The sequence below is a fragment of the Saccoglossus kowalevskii genome, chromosome 22 (assembly GCF_978046115.1).
Source record: "Saccoglossus kowalevskii chromosome 22, keSacKowa6.1, whole genome shotgun sequence".
NCBI lineage: Eukaryota > Metazoa > Hemichordata > Enteropneusta > Harrimaniidae > Saccoglossus > Saccoglossus kowalevskii.
This window is the reverse complement of record NC_140662.1, coordinates 25,733,174-25,748,499: the sequence shown is the minus strand read 5'-3', so window position 1 is coordinate 25,748,499 and position 15,326 is coordinate 25,733,174. Positions and strand designations below refer to the sequence as shown.

General features: G+C 34.2%; 1 protein-coding gene across 1 annotated transcript; it reads right to left on the bottom strand.

Annotated features, from left to right (window-relative positions):
* Nucleotides 1-3,886: 3,886 nt before the first annotated feature.
* On the bottom strand, nt 3,887-14,361 carry LOC100313660 (myosin light chain kinase-like protein). Its single transcript, NM_001168120.1, is given in 10 exon segments — nt 3,887-4,730; nt 6,813-6,884; nt 7,292-7,690; nt 8,046-8,187; nt 11,068-11,271; nt 12,111-12,195; nt 12,676-12,705; nt 12,806-13,108; nt 13,629-13,660; nt 14,294-14,361. Coding segments are annotated over 9 exon segments (1,302 nt in total). The 5' UTR covers nt 13,642-13,660; nt 14,294-14,361; the 3' UTR covers nt 3,887-4,676.
* Between the last annotated feature and the right edge of the window lie 965 nt (nt 14,362-15,326).

Here is a 15,326-nt window from a genome sequence, read left to right as displayed (position 1 = left end):
CCTAATTGTGACTGAATTTATTGATTTAATCATATATAAATGGTACAAAATGCTACATAAGAGTCCTTTTATATCACTAACCGATGAAAGAAGAGGGGGAAACAAACTCTCGTAAACACTCTTCCCAATGACTGACAAATAACATTGCTAAGCAATGTGTGATGTTGCCATGCATCGTTGAAGTTCAAATCACAAAGCACTGTATGTTAGAGGGCACACTACCTTAAAATCTGTATTAGAAGCCGCATCCCTAATAGAAGTCGTACCCATTATTTTTGAACTAAACTAAAAACTAAAAATTCATCATTTCTCATATGTGTAGATGCTCTAATAGAAGCCGCATCCCCTCTGTTGCATTGTACCATTTCAATAGAAGCCGCGGTTTCTAATACAGATTTTACAGTAGTGGCAGTGGTGGGGGTTTTGAATGATTTGTTGGAACCAACAATAGGTGAAAAACATGTGACAATTATATCACCTAATTAAGTAAATGTAAATTTTAAACTGAATTATATATTTTTATAAATTTATTTCCATATGATGTTAAATTAATTTGTCAGGGGAGATTCTTTTTAGACAATATCAAAATCAGAGCTGGGATTAGACATGGACAATTAAATTTTACTATTTATTTTTTTAATATTAATTTCCCTGTGACTTTGTTCAATGATCAAGTATGAGTATGTTATTTCCAATTTACAAACTAATGCATACTTGTGTTTGACCGAAAACAGGTTTGAATCAGGACAAACTTTTTTTTTTACAGAAAGCAGGTTTGTTTCATTAGTTTGTGGTGATCACATGACTTTAGAGCTTCCATCATCAGATTTAGCTTGCTACAATGCAAAATACACTATGTTTTGCAGGAAAGAGGCTGGCATATTATGTAAAGTTTCACCAATGGAGTACAACTTGAGTTTCTTCTTCTTTCAAAACTTTTTTTTTTGCTTGATGCAAATCTTTTCTTATGCTCTTTTTCTACGACGCAAAGTTTGAAATACTTGAAAATGTTTCGAAGTTACACATTCAACAAGTTACAGAACTATAGCATTCCTAAGTTGCACACATTTCCCATGATGCAATGCTTGAATCAAAGATTCTGAAGTTCCACATGTTCATATTAAATTCACCAAGAATAAACAAACATGACTGAGAGGGCAGCAGTTGGGGTTTTCCATGACAGTACAAAGACATTTTGATTTGGAAAAAAGATCTTTGATTCACTGGATGAACTTTCAAAAGAATGTTGGTCTGAAATTATATTTATTTTAAGAACAGCTAAATCGGGAAATATACTGCAGTTTGCCACATGTTGTGGACTAAAGTTTCACTGGATCATGTAACAGATCAATCATCACCACATGGCGGAAATAATATAACATCCATGATGGAAATAATCTCTTTTCATGACCTGGTTGATTATTATTTTGTCTGTAAAGGATAATGATAATGATGGGAACAGGGCAGTAAATTTAGTTTGGAATTACTTGAAATACAGACGAATTTGAAGCAGCTCATTACAAGTCATATATTCGTGAAATTCCACATGGAGATTTATATAAACTATTAGCACTCTCAGTTGTTATGTGACTTTCCAGTTCCAGTAATTTTATTGACATTGCATCATGGGAAGAATAGATTTTGCTTTGATTATTCATCAAGATATAAAGTTGAGATTATAGCTGGTTATACTTCTAGAGCCAGAACTTTTATGCCTGCATTTTGATTCAATAATAACAATATTCTGTAATTTTCACAGATTTAAGATATGAAGTTCAGATTATTTAGCCTGGTAATCAAAAATATTTATTAATTGTCTTGAAGTTTATTATAAATTTAGAAATAAATAAAAAGAATGTTTTGAGATTTTTAACGAAGATTTTAAAAGCTGATCAACAGCTTTCAAGAAATCAAGCAGAATTTGTTGCGATTTGTAGGTAGACAGAATCCAGTTGACAATGTTTTGGGGTCACGGATCTATTTTTTTTTCTTGTTTGAGCTTCAAAGACATCTTATATTATGCTTCCAAATTTTGTGGGCAGGTTTCTTTTTAAGTTCAACTCTATTACGAATTATTGGTTGAGATGACTTAATAGAACAACATGATTAACTATGGCTTACAGACACTTCTTTAGTGGTTTCTGGTCATCCTCTCAAGCTTTGATGGCATGTTTTATGGAAAGTCAAATTTAGCACTACTGAGCATGTTACTGCACATATATGCAATGCATTATAGGAGATAACTTCAAATTTTGCACTACTGAGCATGTTACTGCACATATATGCAATGCATTATGGGAGATAACTTCACATTTTGCACTACTGAGCATGATGCTGCACATATATAAATTGCATGATGGGAGATAACTTCCCATTGTATATAATGGAAACCGGTTATTATGCAGGAAACTGACAAAATTATATGTAAATCATGTGCATTTTTAAAAAAAATTTCATTCCATGTCACTGAGGAAAATTTTGAAATATGAAGAAATAATTTTTCTGTAAAAACCAGTTCAAAAATGAGTAATAAATCAGAAGTTGATATTACTTTCGAAACAATTTCATAGTTGGACAATCATATAAATGCAACAAAAAGAGAATATGTTATCTAAGGAGGTACTCTGACCTGCTACTGGAGAGTTTATATCCTGATTGCAGACAGTTGATGACATATTGGATTATACCATTCTGAATCAAAGGGGTGTGTTAGGATGTTTTCTTCATGATTCCAGCAGGGGAGCTGCCATTTAATTCAGGGATATACCATTATGAACCAAGGGGTGTCAACTTAGAAAAAGGCTTAATTGAGATTATGGATTGTACCACTGTGAGTAAAGGGGGACATTTCAAAAATAAACAATATTAAAATTTTGTGGTGCCAAATGCTTCAAGGATCATGAGTTTAAGTCAAGTTGGAGACTTCTTCTTAACTTGGTACATTCCCTCTATTTTCATAAGTCCTTGGTTATTAAGAGAGTTGAACTTATGAACTGGTTATTTTTATTGACATCAATCAACTTCAAGGAATTCAGAATGTGCCCTCTGACATATACCAGTTGGTAGAAGGGGCCAGCCAGGGATGAATTTCAGTTGCCTTCATTACATTCTAATTATCTCATTAGAAACAATGTTGTAAAATTTACTTATAATTGTCACCAGGGAACCAAATTAAACTAAAGTGGATTATTAAACACAGGATTTAATTTCAGAGTATCCAAGTTAAAGGAATGCATGTTGTCTACTAGTTTAATTTGATTCAGAGTAATGGGGCCCAGAACATTCCAAGTCCACAACACTGGGGTTATTATTGGGAGCATCAACTTGTTCACAGCTAAACCTGTCATCTTCTTTACAAGTGATACTAATCTGAGAGCAATAACCTCTCCTTAGTTTGGTTACAATATATCAATCTCAATAGTTATTGGCTAACTGATGGATACATCTTATGTAATCTGTTTCAAGTGAATTGATGTGATTCAATAACACATCAAAATGGAGTAATGCCTGTCACAAATCCATTCTGATCAGTATAGTAACAGGAAATTGATAGAACTCAAAATAGAATTCTTAGGGTAAGTTTGTTAGGACAATGAAAAGTTCATTCAAAGGACTCCTACTACTATTTGTATATCATACATTGGTATAGTATTCTGTGTGTGTTCATAAAGCCTTATACTAAAAGTCTATAAGATGCAACAAAGTAATAAATAAGAAATAACTTCCAATGATACATTGCAACAACAGATTAGTTTCAACCAATCATGGCTTAGTTTGATGTATCACATGGGTAGTTTCAACCAATCATGGACTATTTTAGTGCATCTATTTCTAATTTTAGTATAAGCCATCATGACAATGTGAGAGAATGTGGAGAAATCATGTACAAGACAAAAGAGTGGTTTATTATTACATTACCGTAACAGGAAAAATCAACAAAATTTAAATAAAACTGACAGAGACAAAATAAAATAGTTTGTGAGGTCTTTTTTTTTTGATAGCTTTTGTGTAATAGTTGCTGTGCAGTGCAGGGCATCATTCAGTCCGGATAGTTTTTCATAAAAAAACCCAGCATTTGGAACTGTGAGGCGTAGAAGTAACGATACAAACTATAACTTAACACACAATGTACAGATACAACTCTGTGTTGATTAACGCAGGGTTGTATCAATATATTGAGTTTTTTTTGAATTTTTATTTTTTTTTTCTGAAGGGATCTAATCTATGCCTGCCTGGAAGGTGGCTTGACTAATAGATAAAATGGAAACCAGCTCACAGTACATACAAGCACACATAAAAAACACTGTAACTCTGCAGGAAAAAAACTTATTAAAAAGCAAATTCAAAAATCTAAAATTCTAGGCTACTCACACCGTGGATGATCAAGTCAATAGACACACAAGCTAAAACGGGAGTCTACATTACAGCTTTATATTCCCTAGTCCATTACTCACGATAACTGCAAAAATCAACTGTCTACGTTCTTGCGTCTTACGAAAGACAAAACCCCAATATTGATGAAGAAAACTGGGCCCAGGTATTTTCACAGTATAGATACAGACAGTGACAGTTGGGTTTTTATTATTTTGTGTGCAAAAACCCTGTTAAAAGATAGGAAAAATGCAAACTCTCAATGAGAGAAAGAAAAGTAGTATACAGCACTCAAAGAAAGACAATCACAGTGATAATTTCCCCATACGTGTTAAGGCTCTGACGGCGTTAAAAGCTTTCTGTAAAAGTCAAAATGGAAGAAATAGAGTCAGTATACATGTATTACAACAAAATATCTGCATAACTGGAAAAAATTATTGTTAACTGTATGTTGTTGTATTCAAGGAGATTACAATACCGTTATAGGACTAATGTGTGAAGTATTTGAGTGTGAAAATGAACGCATGTTTGCGTACATACATCAAAATTAATACAATTATTACAGAAATTAACAAACCAATTTATTGTAAGATTGCACAAAAATATTCGTAATGGGCTATATCAGGACAGAGAAAACAGATAGAACTTTACTGACAGAATGTCTCACATTAGTCCACACAGTAGTTACAATTACCTCAGAGATAAAACATTTTGAAATATAATGGAAAAATATTTATGTAAGTATGAGCAATAAACATAGATTCAGAAGATCTGTTTCACACCACACTAATATTAGTCTTGAAAAGGGCACTACTGGTATTTGAGATGCTGAATTTTACAGACGTATTTTTTCACCATCTTAGTTTGCGTATAAGGTCGATGTAACCTAGGACTATGATCAATACATAATCAATATTGCTGAGTGAAATATAAAATTCATCGAATGTTTTAACGATTCCAACACTGTGGTGGAAATCTAATATGTGTACAGGCTGGTGTAGCTGGCATCACAAATGATTTGAAAGCCTATTTCCTGTCAAACACACGCTAACAGCATGATAAAGTCTGGGGAGTCTGCAGACATCATGCCAGGCTAGAAAGGTCAGATTAATCATACCCACCAGCCTTTTTTTTATTCTGATCAACCAGTATTCAGAAATGCAATGTATTACTTTCAAGTTGAAATTTGATAGGGACTATAATCTATATGTGGGATGTTCGAAAATGTATGAATGACTTTTTTCACACCAAAATTATACTGAAACATATTGCACATTTTATGTACTTATGTAATTTTTTCCAAAAATGAGCCAAAAATTAAGCTACTTGTGAAAGTTGACAAAAGTTGACTGTTATAAATCTACTTACTGTAAGTGAACTTCGTGAGATCCAAGCATGCCATGCAATGTTAAAGAGTCAGTAACAATCATTGGTTAGTTCTGGGGTATTCTAAGACATCTTCTCTTATTGGCCAAATGTGAAAAGCAATTGGTCAATCAGAAATTAGCTCTGACTGAATTTGAATCATACATGCCAATCGAAAATCTACTTGCAGGAATCTTTAACAAAGATTTTACTAAGATTTTGATCTTATGAATTTAATTTCACTCCTGGTCTTGAGGAATTTGGCTTGCACAATGTGCAATGTTGCTGTGGAATACTTTATTTTCACTGGAATTATTTTCGCTGAAAAGGCTTTTTGGGCGTTTTGTATGGAATTTATTTTCACTGATTTTTGATTAGTTTAATGTGAAATATAGGAAAAAAGTATATTCGCTGGATTTTATTTTCACGGAATCATCCCTTCAGCAAAAATAGCGAAAATAAAGTATTCTACAGTACATAGATCAGCTGTTCAGGATCTTATCTGAGCCATAAATTTTGCTGGTACATGGACATGGATTTCATTCCTAGTTTAGTCCAAAATATGTGAATAGATAAGCTGTCCTAGAAACCCTCTTGGTATGCCACATCAATAGGTTAAAAAGTATTTCCCACATATGGATAAATATTGGTTCTGGAATGTATGTAGTCAACTATCTCGCTGACACAGTAATAAAAATCAGATGTCTGTTACTTATGAATTTTATCAATGTTATGCCAATTTATAGGAGATAATAAATCAAGGTGTGGCCGATTTGTCATCATTTATTTAATGAGACTCAGTATTCTCTTCAGTTTCATTCATATGTGTAAATGTTATTTTAGTAAATATATGCAGATAAATCATACGATGAGCCTCGTCCAATGAAATGATTCAACAATATATCAGCCTTAATTGATTTATGTATGACGCACATATGAACATCTGATCAGCAATATGGGTAATAAAAATAAAGCTGATGAAATTGAAGAAGGAATAAATTTGATACCACCACAGAAAAAAGATCTATCCATATCAGATAAAGTGTTAGTAGATAAAAATAAATAAAGATACTGACCTGCCATTTTCTTCTGGCCAAAAACCTTCTGATTCTGGCTTTGGAGATTTTGTGAGAGCTAGCTACGTCTTTCTGTAAGATGCAATAAAAAAAAAGAAAAAATGGCATATTAGATATAACCATGCAGGCACCCTGGAAATAAAAGAACTATCTAGATTACATAGACCTGTGTATGATTGAAAGTCAACATTAGAAGGCTGTAAGTACTGCCTTTTAGAATTCACAGCATCATAAGTCTCTTCATTTATAAAATGAAACGCAGAGTATTGGGAAAGCAAAATATTCCTTTATATAATAAACAATTATAGAATATGGCTACTATAAGAAGCAACAGGAACTAAGGATATTTGTGTAAAAACAAATAAATCAATAGTTCTTGTTAATTTCACCAACCAATTAGAACATATATGAAACATTGTAGCAATATATTGCATTTCATTAGAAACATAGTCCCTAAGTAAAGTAACAATGTGACTTACCTTCAACCAATCATGCTCTCGACAATCTTTTGCAAGATTTCTTTCCCTTGGATCGAGAACTAGTAGCTTTTCTATGAAATCTTTAGCTGCATCAGAGATTTCATCAAACGACTCGTCTTCAAAATCCCATTCCGCCGTCGTTACATTACATATAGTTTCAGCATCGTTATCCCCCATGAATGGTGACAGGCCACTTAGTAAAACATAACAGATTACACCCACACTCCACATATCTGTAGCTTCTGAGATCTGATCATAATTGATGACTTCAGGTGCTACAAATTCAGGTGTACCAAACATGACTTTAAGGGATTCTTTAGGATTGTATTTTCTGGCCAAACCAAAATCAATGATCTTGATTTTATTACTCTTTGGTCTGACACAGAGAATATTTTCTGGCTGTTTGGGAGATAGAAAAGAAAAGAATGCAATTAATACATTAAATAATTATTGCAATATCAGAAACAGCCAAATGACTAGATGTGATTGGCTCACAGAATATATAACTGCACAGAATTATGGTTAATTTATGCAAATTATTTCCATATAGATAGGATTTTTAGATAACCTGCTTCATATCAAGTCATGTTCACTAAATATTATCGGTTACCAGAATAAATAAATGCAGCTGTAACTGATCAAATCCCAAAAGACATTATTTGAGTCTATCATTAATGCTTTGTTCAACAATTTTTTTTCACAGATAATTTAAATAATAATGTTCACAACAAAAACTCAAACAAAGAAATCTCACCTTCATGTCCAGATGAAGAATATGTTTTTCATGCATGAACTCTACTCCTTCTGTGATTTGTCTCAAGAAGAATACAGCTTCTTTTTCTGTAAGCTGGAAATCTTCAGCAACTACACGTTCAAACAATTCTCCACCAGATACACTGCAATGAAACAAATAAAGCAAAATGTAAATAAAATATATCCACTAAACTTAATAAACTAAACTTAATGTACAAAATACAGCCCAAATAATAATTTTTTATTCAAAACTTTGATCAAAATCTGTAACCATTAGTATTCAACCCTGCAATGCAGACCTTGATAATTTACTAACAATTTTACTTGTTGTAATCAGCTTCAAATTCTTTTGTCTTTACTTGTTCTGCGAGTTCACATAGATTTACTAGGACAAATAGAATTCATCCAGGATGTATGTGAATTTGCAGGTGGCATTGACAATAATTTTGAGTAGACTTATTGGGATGTTTATAAATGATGTAGAAGATAGGTAAAAAGATGATACTGGCATCAGATTCTAGGCTATTTCATGGGACAGCCAAAAGATGTGACTGCTTGTATGCTTTAACCTCCAAGTAGGAGTAGGTCACTGTTGGGAGAGATGTTTAGGCTATTTCATAGGATAGCCGGAAGATGTGACTGTTTGAATGCCTGAATCTCCAAGTAGGAGTAACTCACTGTTGTGAGAGATGTCTAGGCTACGTCATAGGATAGCTGGGAGATGTGACTGTTTGAATGCTTTAACCTCCAAGTAAGAGTAAGTCACTGTTGTGAGAGATGTCTAGGCTACGTCATAGGATAGCTGGGAGATGTGACTGTTTGAATGCTTTAACCTCCAAGTAAGAGTAAGTCACTGTTGGGAGAGATGTCTAGGCTACGTCATAGGATAGCTGGGAGATGTGACTGCTTGTATGCTTTAATCTCCAAGTAAGAGTAAGTCACTGTTGGGAGAAATGTCTAGGCTATTTTATGGGACAGCCGGAAGATGTAACTGCTTGTATGCTTTAACCTCCAAGTACGGGTAACTCACTCTTGGGAAAGATATCTAGGCTACGTAACAGGATAGCTGAGAGATGTGACTGTTTGAATGCCTGAATCTCCAAGTAGGAGTAAGTCACTGTTGTGAGAGATGTCTAGGCTACGTCATAGGATAGCTGGGAGATGTGACTGTTTGAATGCTTTAACCTCCAAGTAAGAGTAAGTCACTGTTGTGAGAGATGTCTAGGCTACGTCATAGGATAGCTGGGAGATGTGACTGTTTGAATGCTTTAACCTCCAAGTAAGAGTAAGTCACTGTTGGGAGAGATGTCTAGGCTACGTCATAGGATAGCTGGGAGATGTGACTGCTTGTATGCTTTAATCTCCAAGTAAGAGTAAGTCACTGTTGGGAGAAATGTCTAGGCTATTTTATGGGACAGCCGGAAGATGTAACTGCTTGTATGCTTTAACCTCCAAGTACGGGTAACTCACTCTTGGGAAAGATATCTAGGCTACGTAACAGGATAGCTGGGAGATGTGACTGTTTGAATGCCTGAATCTCCAAGTAGGAGTAAGTCACTGTTGTGAGAGATGTCTAGGCTACGTCATAGGATAGCTGGGAGATGTGACTGTTTGAATGCTTTAACCTCCAAGTAAGAGTAAGTCACTGTTGGGAGAGATGTCTAGGCTATGTCATAGGATAGCTGGGAGATGTGACTGTTTGAATGCCTGAATCTCCAAGTAAGAGTAAGTCACTGTTGGGAGAGATGTCTAGGCTACGTCATAGGATAGCCGGAAGATGTGACTGTTTGAATGCCTGAATCTCCAAGTAAAAGTAAGTCACTGTTGGGAGAGATGTCTAGGCTACGTCATAGGATAGCCGGAAGATGTGACTGTTTGAATGCCTGAATCTCCAAGTAAAAGTAAGTCACTGTTGGGAGAGATGTCTAGGCTACGTCATAGGATAGCTGGGAGATGTGACTGTTTGAATGCCTGAATCTCCAAGTAAGAGTAAGTCACTGTTGGGAGAGATGTCTAGGCTACGTCATAGGATAGCTGGGAGATGTGACTGTTTGAATGCCTGAATCTCCAAGTAAGAGTAAGTCACTGTTGTGAGAGATGTCTAGGCTACGTCATAGGATAGCTGGGAGATGTGACTGTTTGAATGCCTGAATCTCCAAGTAAGAGTAAGTCACTGTTGGGAGAGATGTCTAGGCTACGTCATAGGATAGCTGGGAGATGTGACTGTTTGAATGCCTGAATCTCCAAGTAAGAGTAAGTCACTGTTGGGAGAGATGTCTAGGCTATGTCATAGGGCCGCTGGGAGATGTGACTGTTTGAATGCCTAAGCCCCTTCCTGATTTGATTAAAACATTTCATGAATTCCTGAAAGTTGCATAAACAGTTAATTTATAATCAAATTTATATAAATAATAGTATTGTTGAAGCCTTGTTAATTGGAAGAGCTCAGCATGTAGCTGTGCGACTGGACATCATAGTGAGTTAAGTTAATAACAGACAATATGATATTTTGATAGAAAACCAACCTACTCTAAACTAATAATATTTGTGCTGTATGCTTTAAATGATTTGGTAATATGAACTATTCAGGGATTTCTGTAGGGAGTCTTCATGTAAATATAGCAATTCTGAGCTAAAGAAATGTAGTCAGTTGATTCAGCTATCTCACTTTTCAAGTCTTAAATATCTTTTTAAAGGGAAAACTGTTTCTGGGATTGCACCAGTGAATTCTGGGACACCATTAACAAGGTTATTAGTTTGTTATTTGTTTCCTATTGGCATGTTAATACAGTGACTTTTACCGCATTGTTACAAACCTTTCTACCTATACAACTGGTGGATGAATAAAATGGCCAGTAAACTAAAAACAATCCAAACATAGTATTAATCTGAGTTTTCACAGTATTTTCCTACATTTGAGAACTAGCAGTCATTTTGAATGGAATATGAGTGCATTTGTGTTAAGTATTATACAATGTCTTACAACCATTCCAGCTTAAAATATAAATACAAATTGTACTTACAATTCTAAAATAAGTACAAGACTGTCTCCCGTGGCAAATGCATCGTACAACTGCAATAGTTTTGGATGTTGTAAAATTTGCATGATGGAAATTTCATTTTCGACTTCATCTCTGTCAGCTTTGGAATTCACCTTGATAAACTTAGCAGCCAGAATTTTTTTGGTCTTTTTCTCCACACATTTGTTAACAGTACCAAATTTACCCCTGCAAAGAAAAGAATGAAATGATTGTCAGTGCTGAAAAATATCCTGGTTACATACTTGACAAAAGTTATCAAATTTTGAAAGTGGCCATTTTGAATTTAAATAATTTTAATTTAATTTAAATAGACAATGAGAAATTATGCAACTTATGTAACCTTCAGTGAAAATAGTCAAAATAAATTCCAAACGAAAATAAAGTATTTTACAGTAGAAGGTGGTAGTCACAGTAACTTTTGTCATCATAAATCGTGAAAACTTTTACAGGCAAAAATTTACAGTTGGATGAGATTTGACCTTTCAGAAATCTTGCTTGGTCTCAATAAAAAAATGTTGTATTTTAGAAGGTCTGAGAAGGAATGTACAAATGTTTGGAACATTAAATAAAAAAAATAATAAACTGAGTCAGCAGCTGTTGACAGAGTGCTGTTTCATGCATCTATTTGTTGTATATGCCTTACGTATGAATGTATAGTATTTCAGCTGTCAGCAATGAAAGCAAACAAATATGTAATAGACATTACTATTATCTCCTTAGACCAGGTGTTTGATCAATAACAGCACAAACCAAGTAGGTTACATAATTAAACCAGACTTTTGAAAAACAAGAATTTTTAATAATAAATAATTTCAGTAATATTTTGGGTATACCAATACGGAAATGATTTAATTTTTCATTGCAGACCAAGATACTCTTACTATTTTAAAGTAACTTATGACATTTCTCTTTAAAGTTAGAACTGACAAATGCTGATGTCAACTTTATTACTCATGTGAAGAGTTGTTCTGTATTTAATTCTTTACACATGTACAGTATTAAAGACATATTTAAATATAATTTACCTTCCCAATTCTTCTTTTATTTGATAAAATTCCTTTACGTTTGTATTCCTTACTTTGACATCTCTGGCCTCGAAAGCTTGCTCATCTGGTTATTACATCAAAAAGAAACAAGAAAAGAACATAAAATATAAATCTGACAGTGTGTCTGCTTTGAAAGTCAGTCACATTCCCAGCTGTGCATTACTACAGATGGAAACACATCATAGAGGCCTCCCTTATAAGGAAACAGAATGACTTCCTGTATTTTAAGACTCCGCAAATAACCATCAAGTTGAAAACAACATAATATAAACTTTATTATCTCCTACACTTTACTACATGAATGAAAAACTTTTTTTTTTCTTTTAAATTGCCAGTAGCAATATAAGTGAAACTACTACTGGAGTTACCCCTGATGGCCTACTAAGGAATTTCTCTTCATAAGTATAAGGGATATCCAGTGTCACTGGCATGGTGAGAGGCAGGACATATGTTACTAGAGATTCTATTCTATTCTTAGGTAATTTGGTTTACCAAATCACATTCATTTTTTAAAAATTATTAACATTTTAAAATTTCAACTGACCTGGTTCATCTTCCTCATTAGCTTCATCACCTGAGGAAATAAACACAAACAAATAAGCATTATGGTGGGTGTTGCTGAATGAAACTTACTGAGAATAGAAATGAAGACAACAAAATCGTCTGAACTATACCTCCTTCATCAGTAGCCTTTATTGGTTCGGATACAGCACTTGGTTTACTAGCGCCTGATGAATTAACACAGCTCACACGAAAGAGATATTCTTCATTTTCCTTCAAGCCAGTAGCTTGGTAAGATGTACTAAATACGTCCTTTGTAAGAACTTTCCACGTTTTATCTCCCTTCTTCTGCATTTCCACAATGTACCCTGTAACAATGCTACCGCCATCATATGTTGTACCTGGCCACACTACAGTGATGGAGTTCTTGGTGACTCTGCCTGAAAAGGGGCAATCTGCTGGCGGATCTGGGGGCTCTATCAAAGGAAAATAAAACAAACATTCAGATATATTTATATTAATTTTTCCAAAAAATCACATTTGAGCATAATATTGATAATAGTATACAATAAAAAATTTTTTTTAGTAAACTTAAAGCGAATGTCCAGTAGCCGGAGATATTGCTAAATACATATTCTGTTCTTTGGTAGTCTCTATCAAAGGTCAAACTTGCTTGACCTTGGGTAAAATTGAATTCCATATTTGATGAAAAGCTGAACAGTATCTTCATTAGAACTCATTAACTGAGTTTTCTATTTCCGGATCAATTGCTGAACATTTATCAGAATCTTTAGAATTGTTCATAGATTTTTACTGAAGATGGTAAAGTAGAGATACACAAGAAAATCCCCCAATACATGTAACACTAAGGAAACCACTTATAGGATAGTTTCTGAAGTCGTTCACTGATTTTTAAAAAAGCAGAAAATCTCATTACTCTCAAAATCTATTACTACAGAGTCAAAAAAATAAGAAACATAAAAAAAAATAACTTACCTTTAGTTGCCATGGTGTAATCACTTCTCAAGCTGATGAGAAAAAGAAGATTTCTGACGTTAATGAGATAGAAACTTGGTATTGGGATGTTAACAGAGGCCCGGCTTTATGTGCTATGGGGAGAGACTGCTACTCGGGTTTCTGAACCCTGGATGGCGAAAAAATGTCAGCAATTTATCATCATGGCCACCATATTAAAATGAATTAAATCACATAAACACCAACTAAAGTATCTTCTCGTACTTGCTTTCTGAATTGAAAAGTCACTTCAAACAATCAACAGCAACAATTGGTATGTTTGGGTTCCGAAAGTTAGGATAGTTTCAGATTAAGTCTGGAATGGGACATTCCATTGATATATAGGACAGAGACAAAAAGTACAATGTCCTTTTAAAGTGGACATGTTAAAAGATTTATCAAAAGCTGATTGAAAACAATTAAACTCCACAAAACTATCAAATGAAGATCATTCAGAGGAGACAGAAGTAAAAATGAACAAAGGCTGTGTTTTCTTTTAACATACCAACCCCTTAAAACAAAGAAGAGTCACCTAATAGAGTGTTTGGAATATCTCCTTCAAGGAGTGAATCAAAGCGGCAGTCAAACAATTAATAGAAAGTATCAGCACAGATGTAAAATGAAGGGAATGGAGGAAAAGAACTTACATTTGTTCAGATAGAAAGCAGCTACTGCCCAAAGCCCCGTATCAATTAACACAAAACTCTGGCACTGAATGTCTGAAGCCAGCTAATGTGTCCCTGGTTAGCAATGCCCCATGGGTAGCTCACAGATTATAATTACATTTGCATATGAAGGAGAATATTAATTAAAACAAAGACAAAAGAAAACAAATAATGTACCTGTGGGGCAGTAAAGCTGTACTGTTCTTCTCTTTGAACGTGTCACCTAAAATTTAACAACAATGATTTCTGTAAGAGGAGAATTGCCTAGAAGACCTAGCCCAAAATTAAGATAAATATGTTAATAAGGTATCATGTGATTGGCAGCATGCCATGTGATGTGACATGGAGGCCTGATGACGACAGCAGTGATGCATTGTGGGATTGGGTGTTGGAATCTCTTCCTTCCACTACCATATTTGGGTTTAGATTCATAACTAAAGCTGTGACATGTAGCCCCCCCCCCCCCCCAAACCATACCAAAGAAACACTCGGGGAAACTACCTTCTACGCAACCAATTAAAAGTTATGATACACTTATGGGTAAATAGTGACTCCTATTTATCAATGGGCTTTCTATTAAATCTGAGTTACAATTCACTAGTGGAAACATTGAGTTGAGATGTTAGAGTTTATGCTGATTGAAAACAGAAGTTGGCTGACTCTATAATCCTGTAATTTGAGATGACACATATAAATAGATTAAGAACTGTCAGTAATAGTGGATTAAACAGATGTTTAAATACTGCCACCCCACTTTTATTTGCTTCTTGCTTTTAGTAAACAAATGAACATCTGTAAGGATGAGTAGGCTCTATCTTTGGAACGGTATTTCAGATTTTTATTTTCAAAAAAAAAAAAACATTTCTCATATTGTTACAGCCTCAAAACATGAAAAATATACAAAATGGACAGGTTATTTCTAAAATTAAAGCATGGATTCTCTAGGATAGAATAGAATAGAATAATGCTTTATTACATCCTTAATGAAATCTGACATTACAGTTTTGTTAATTGC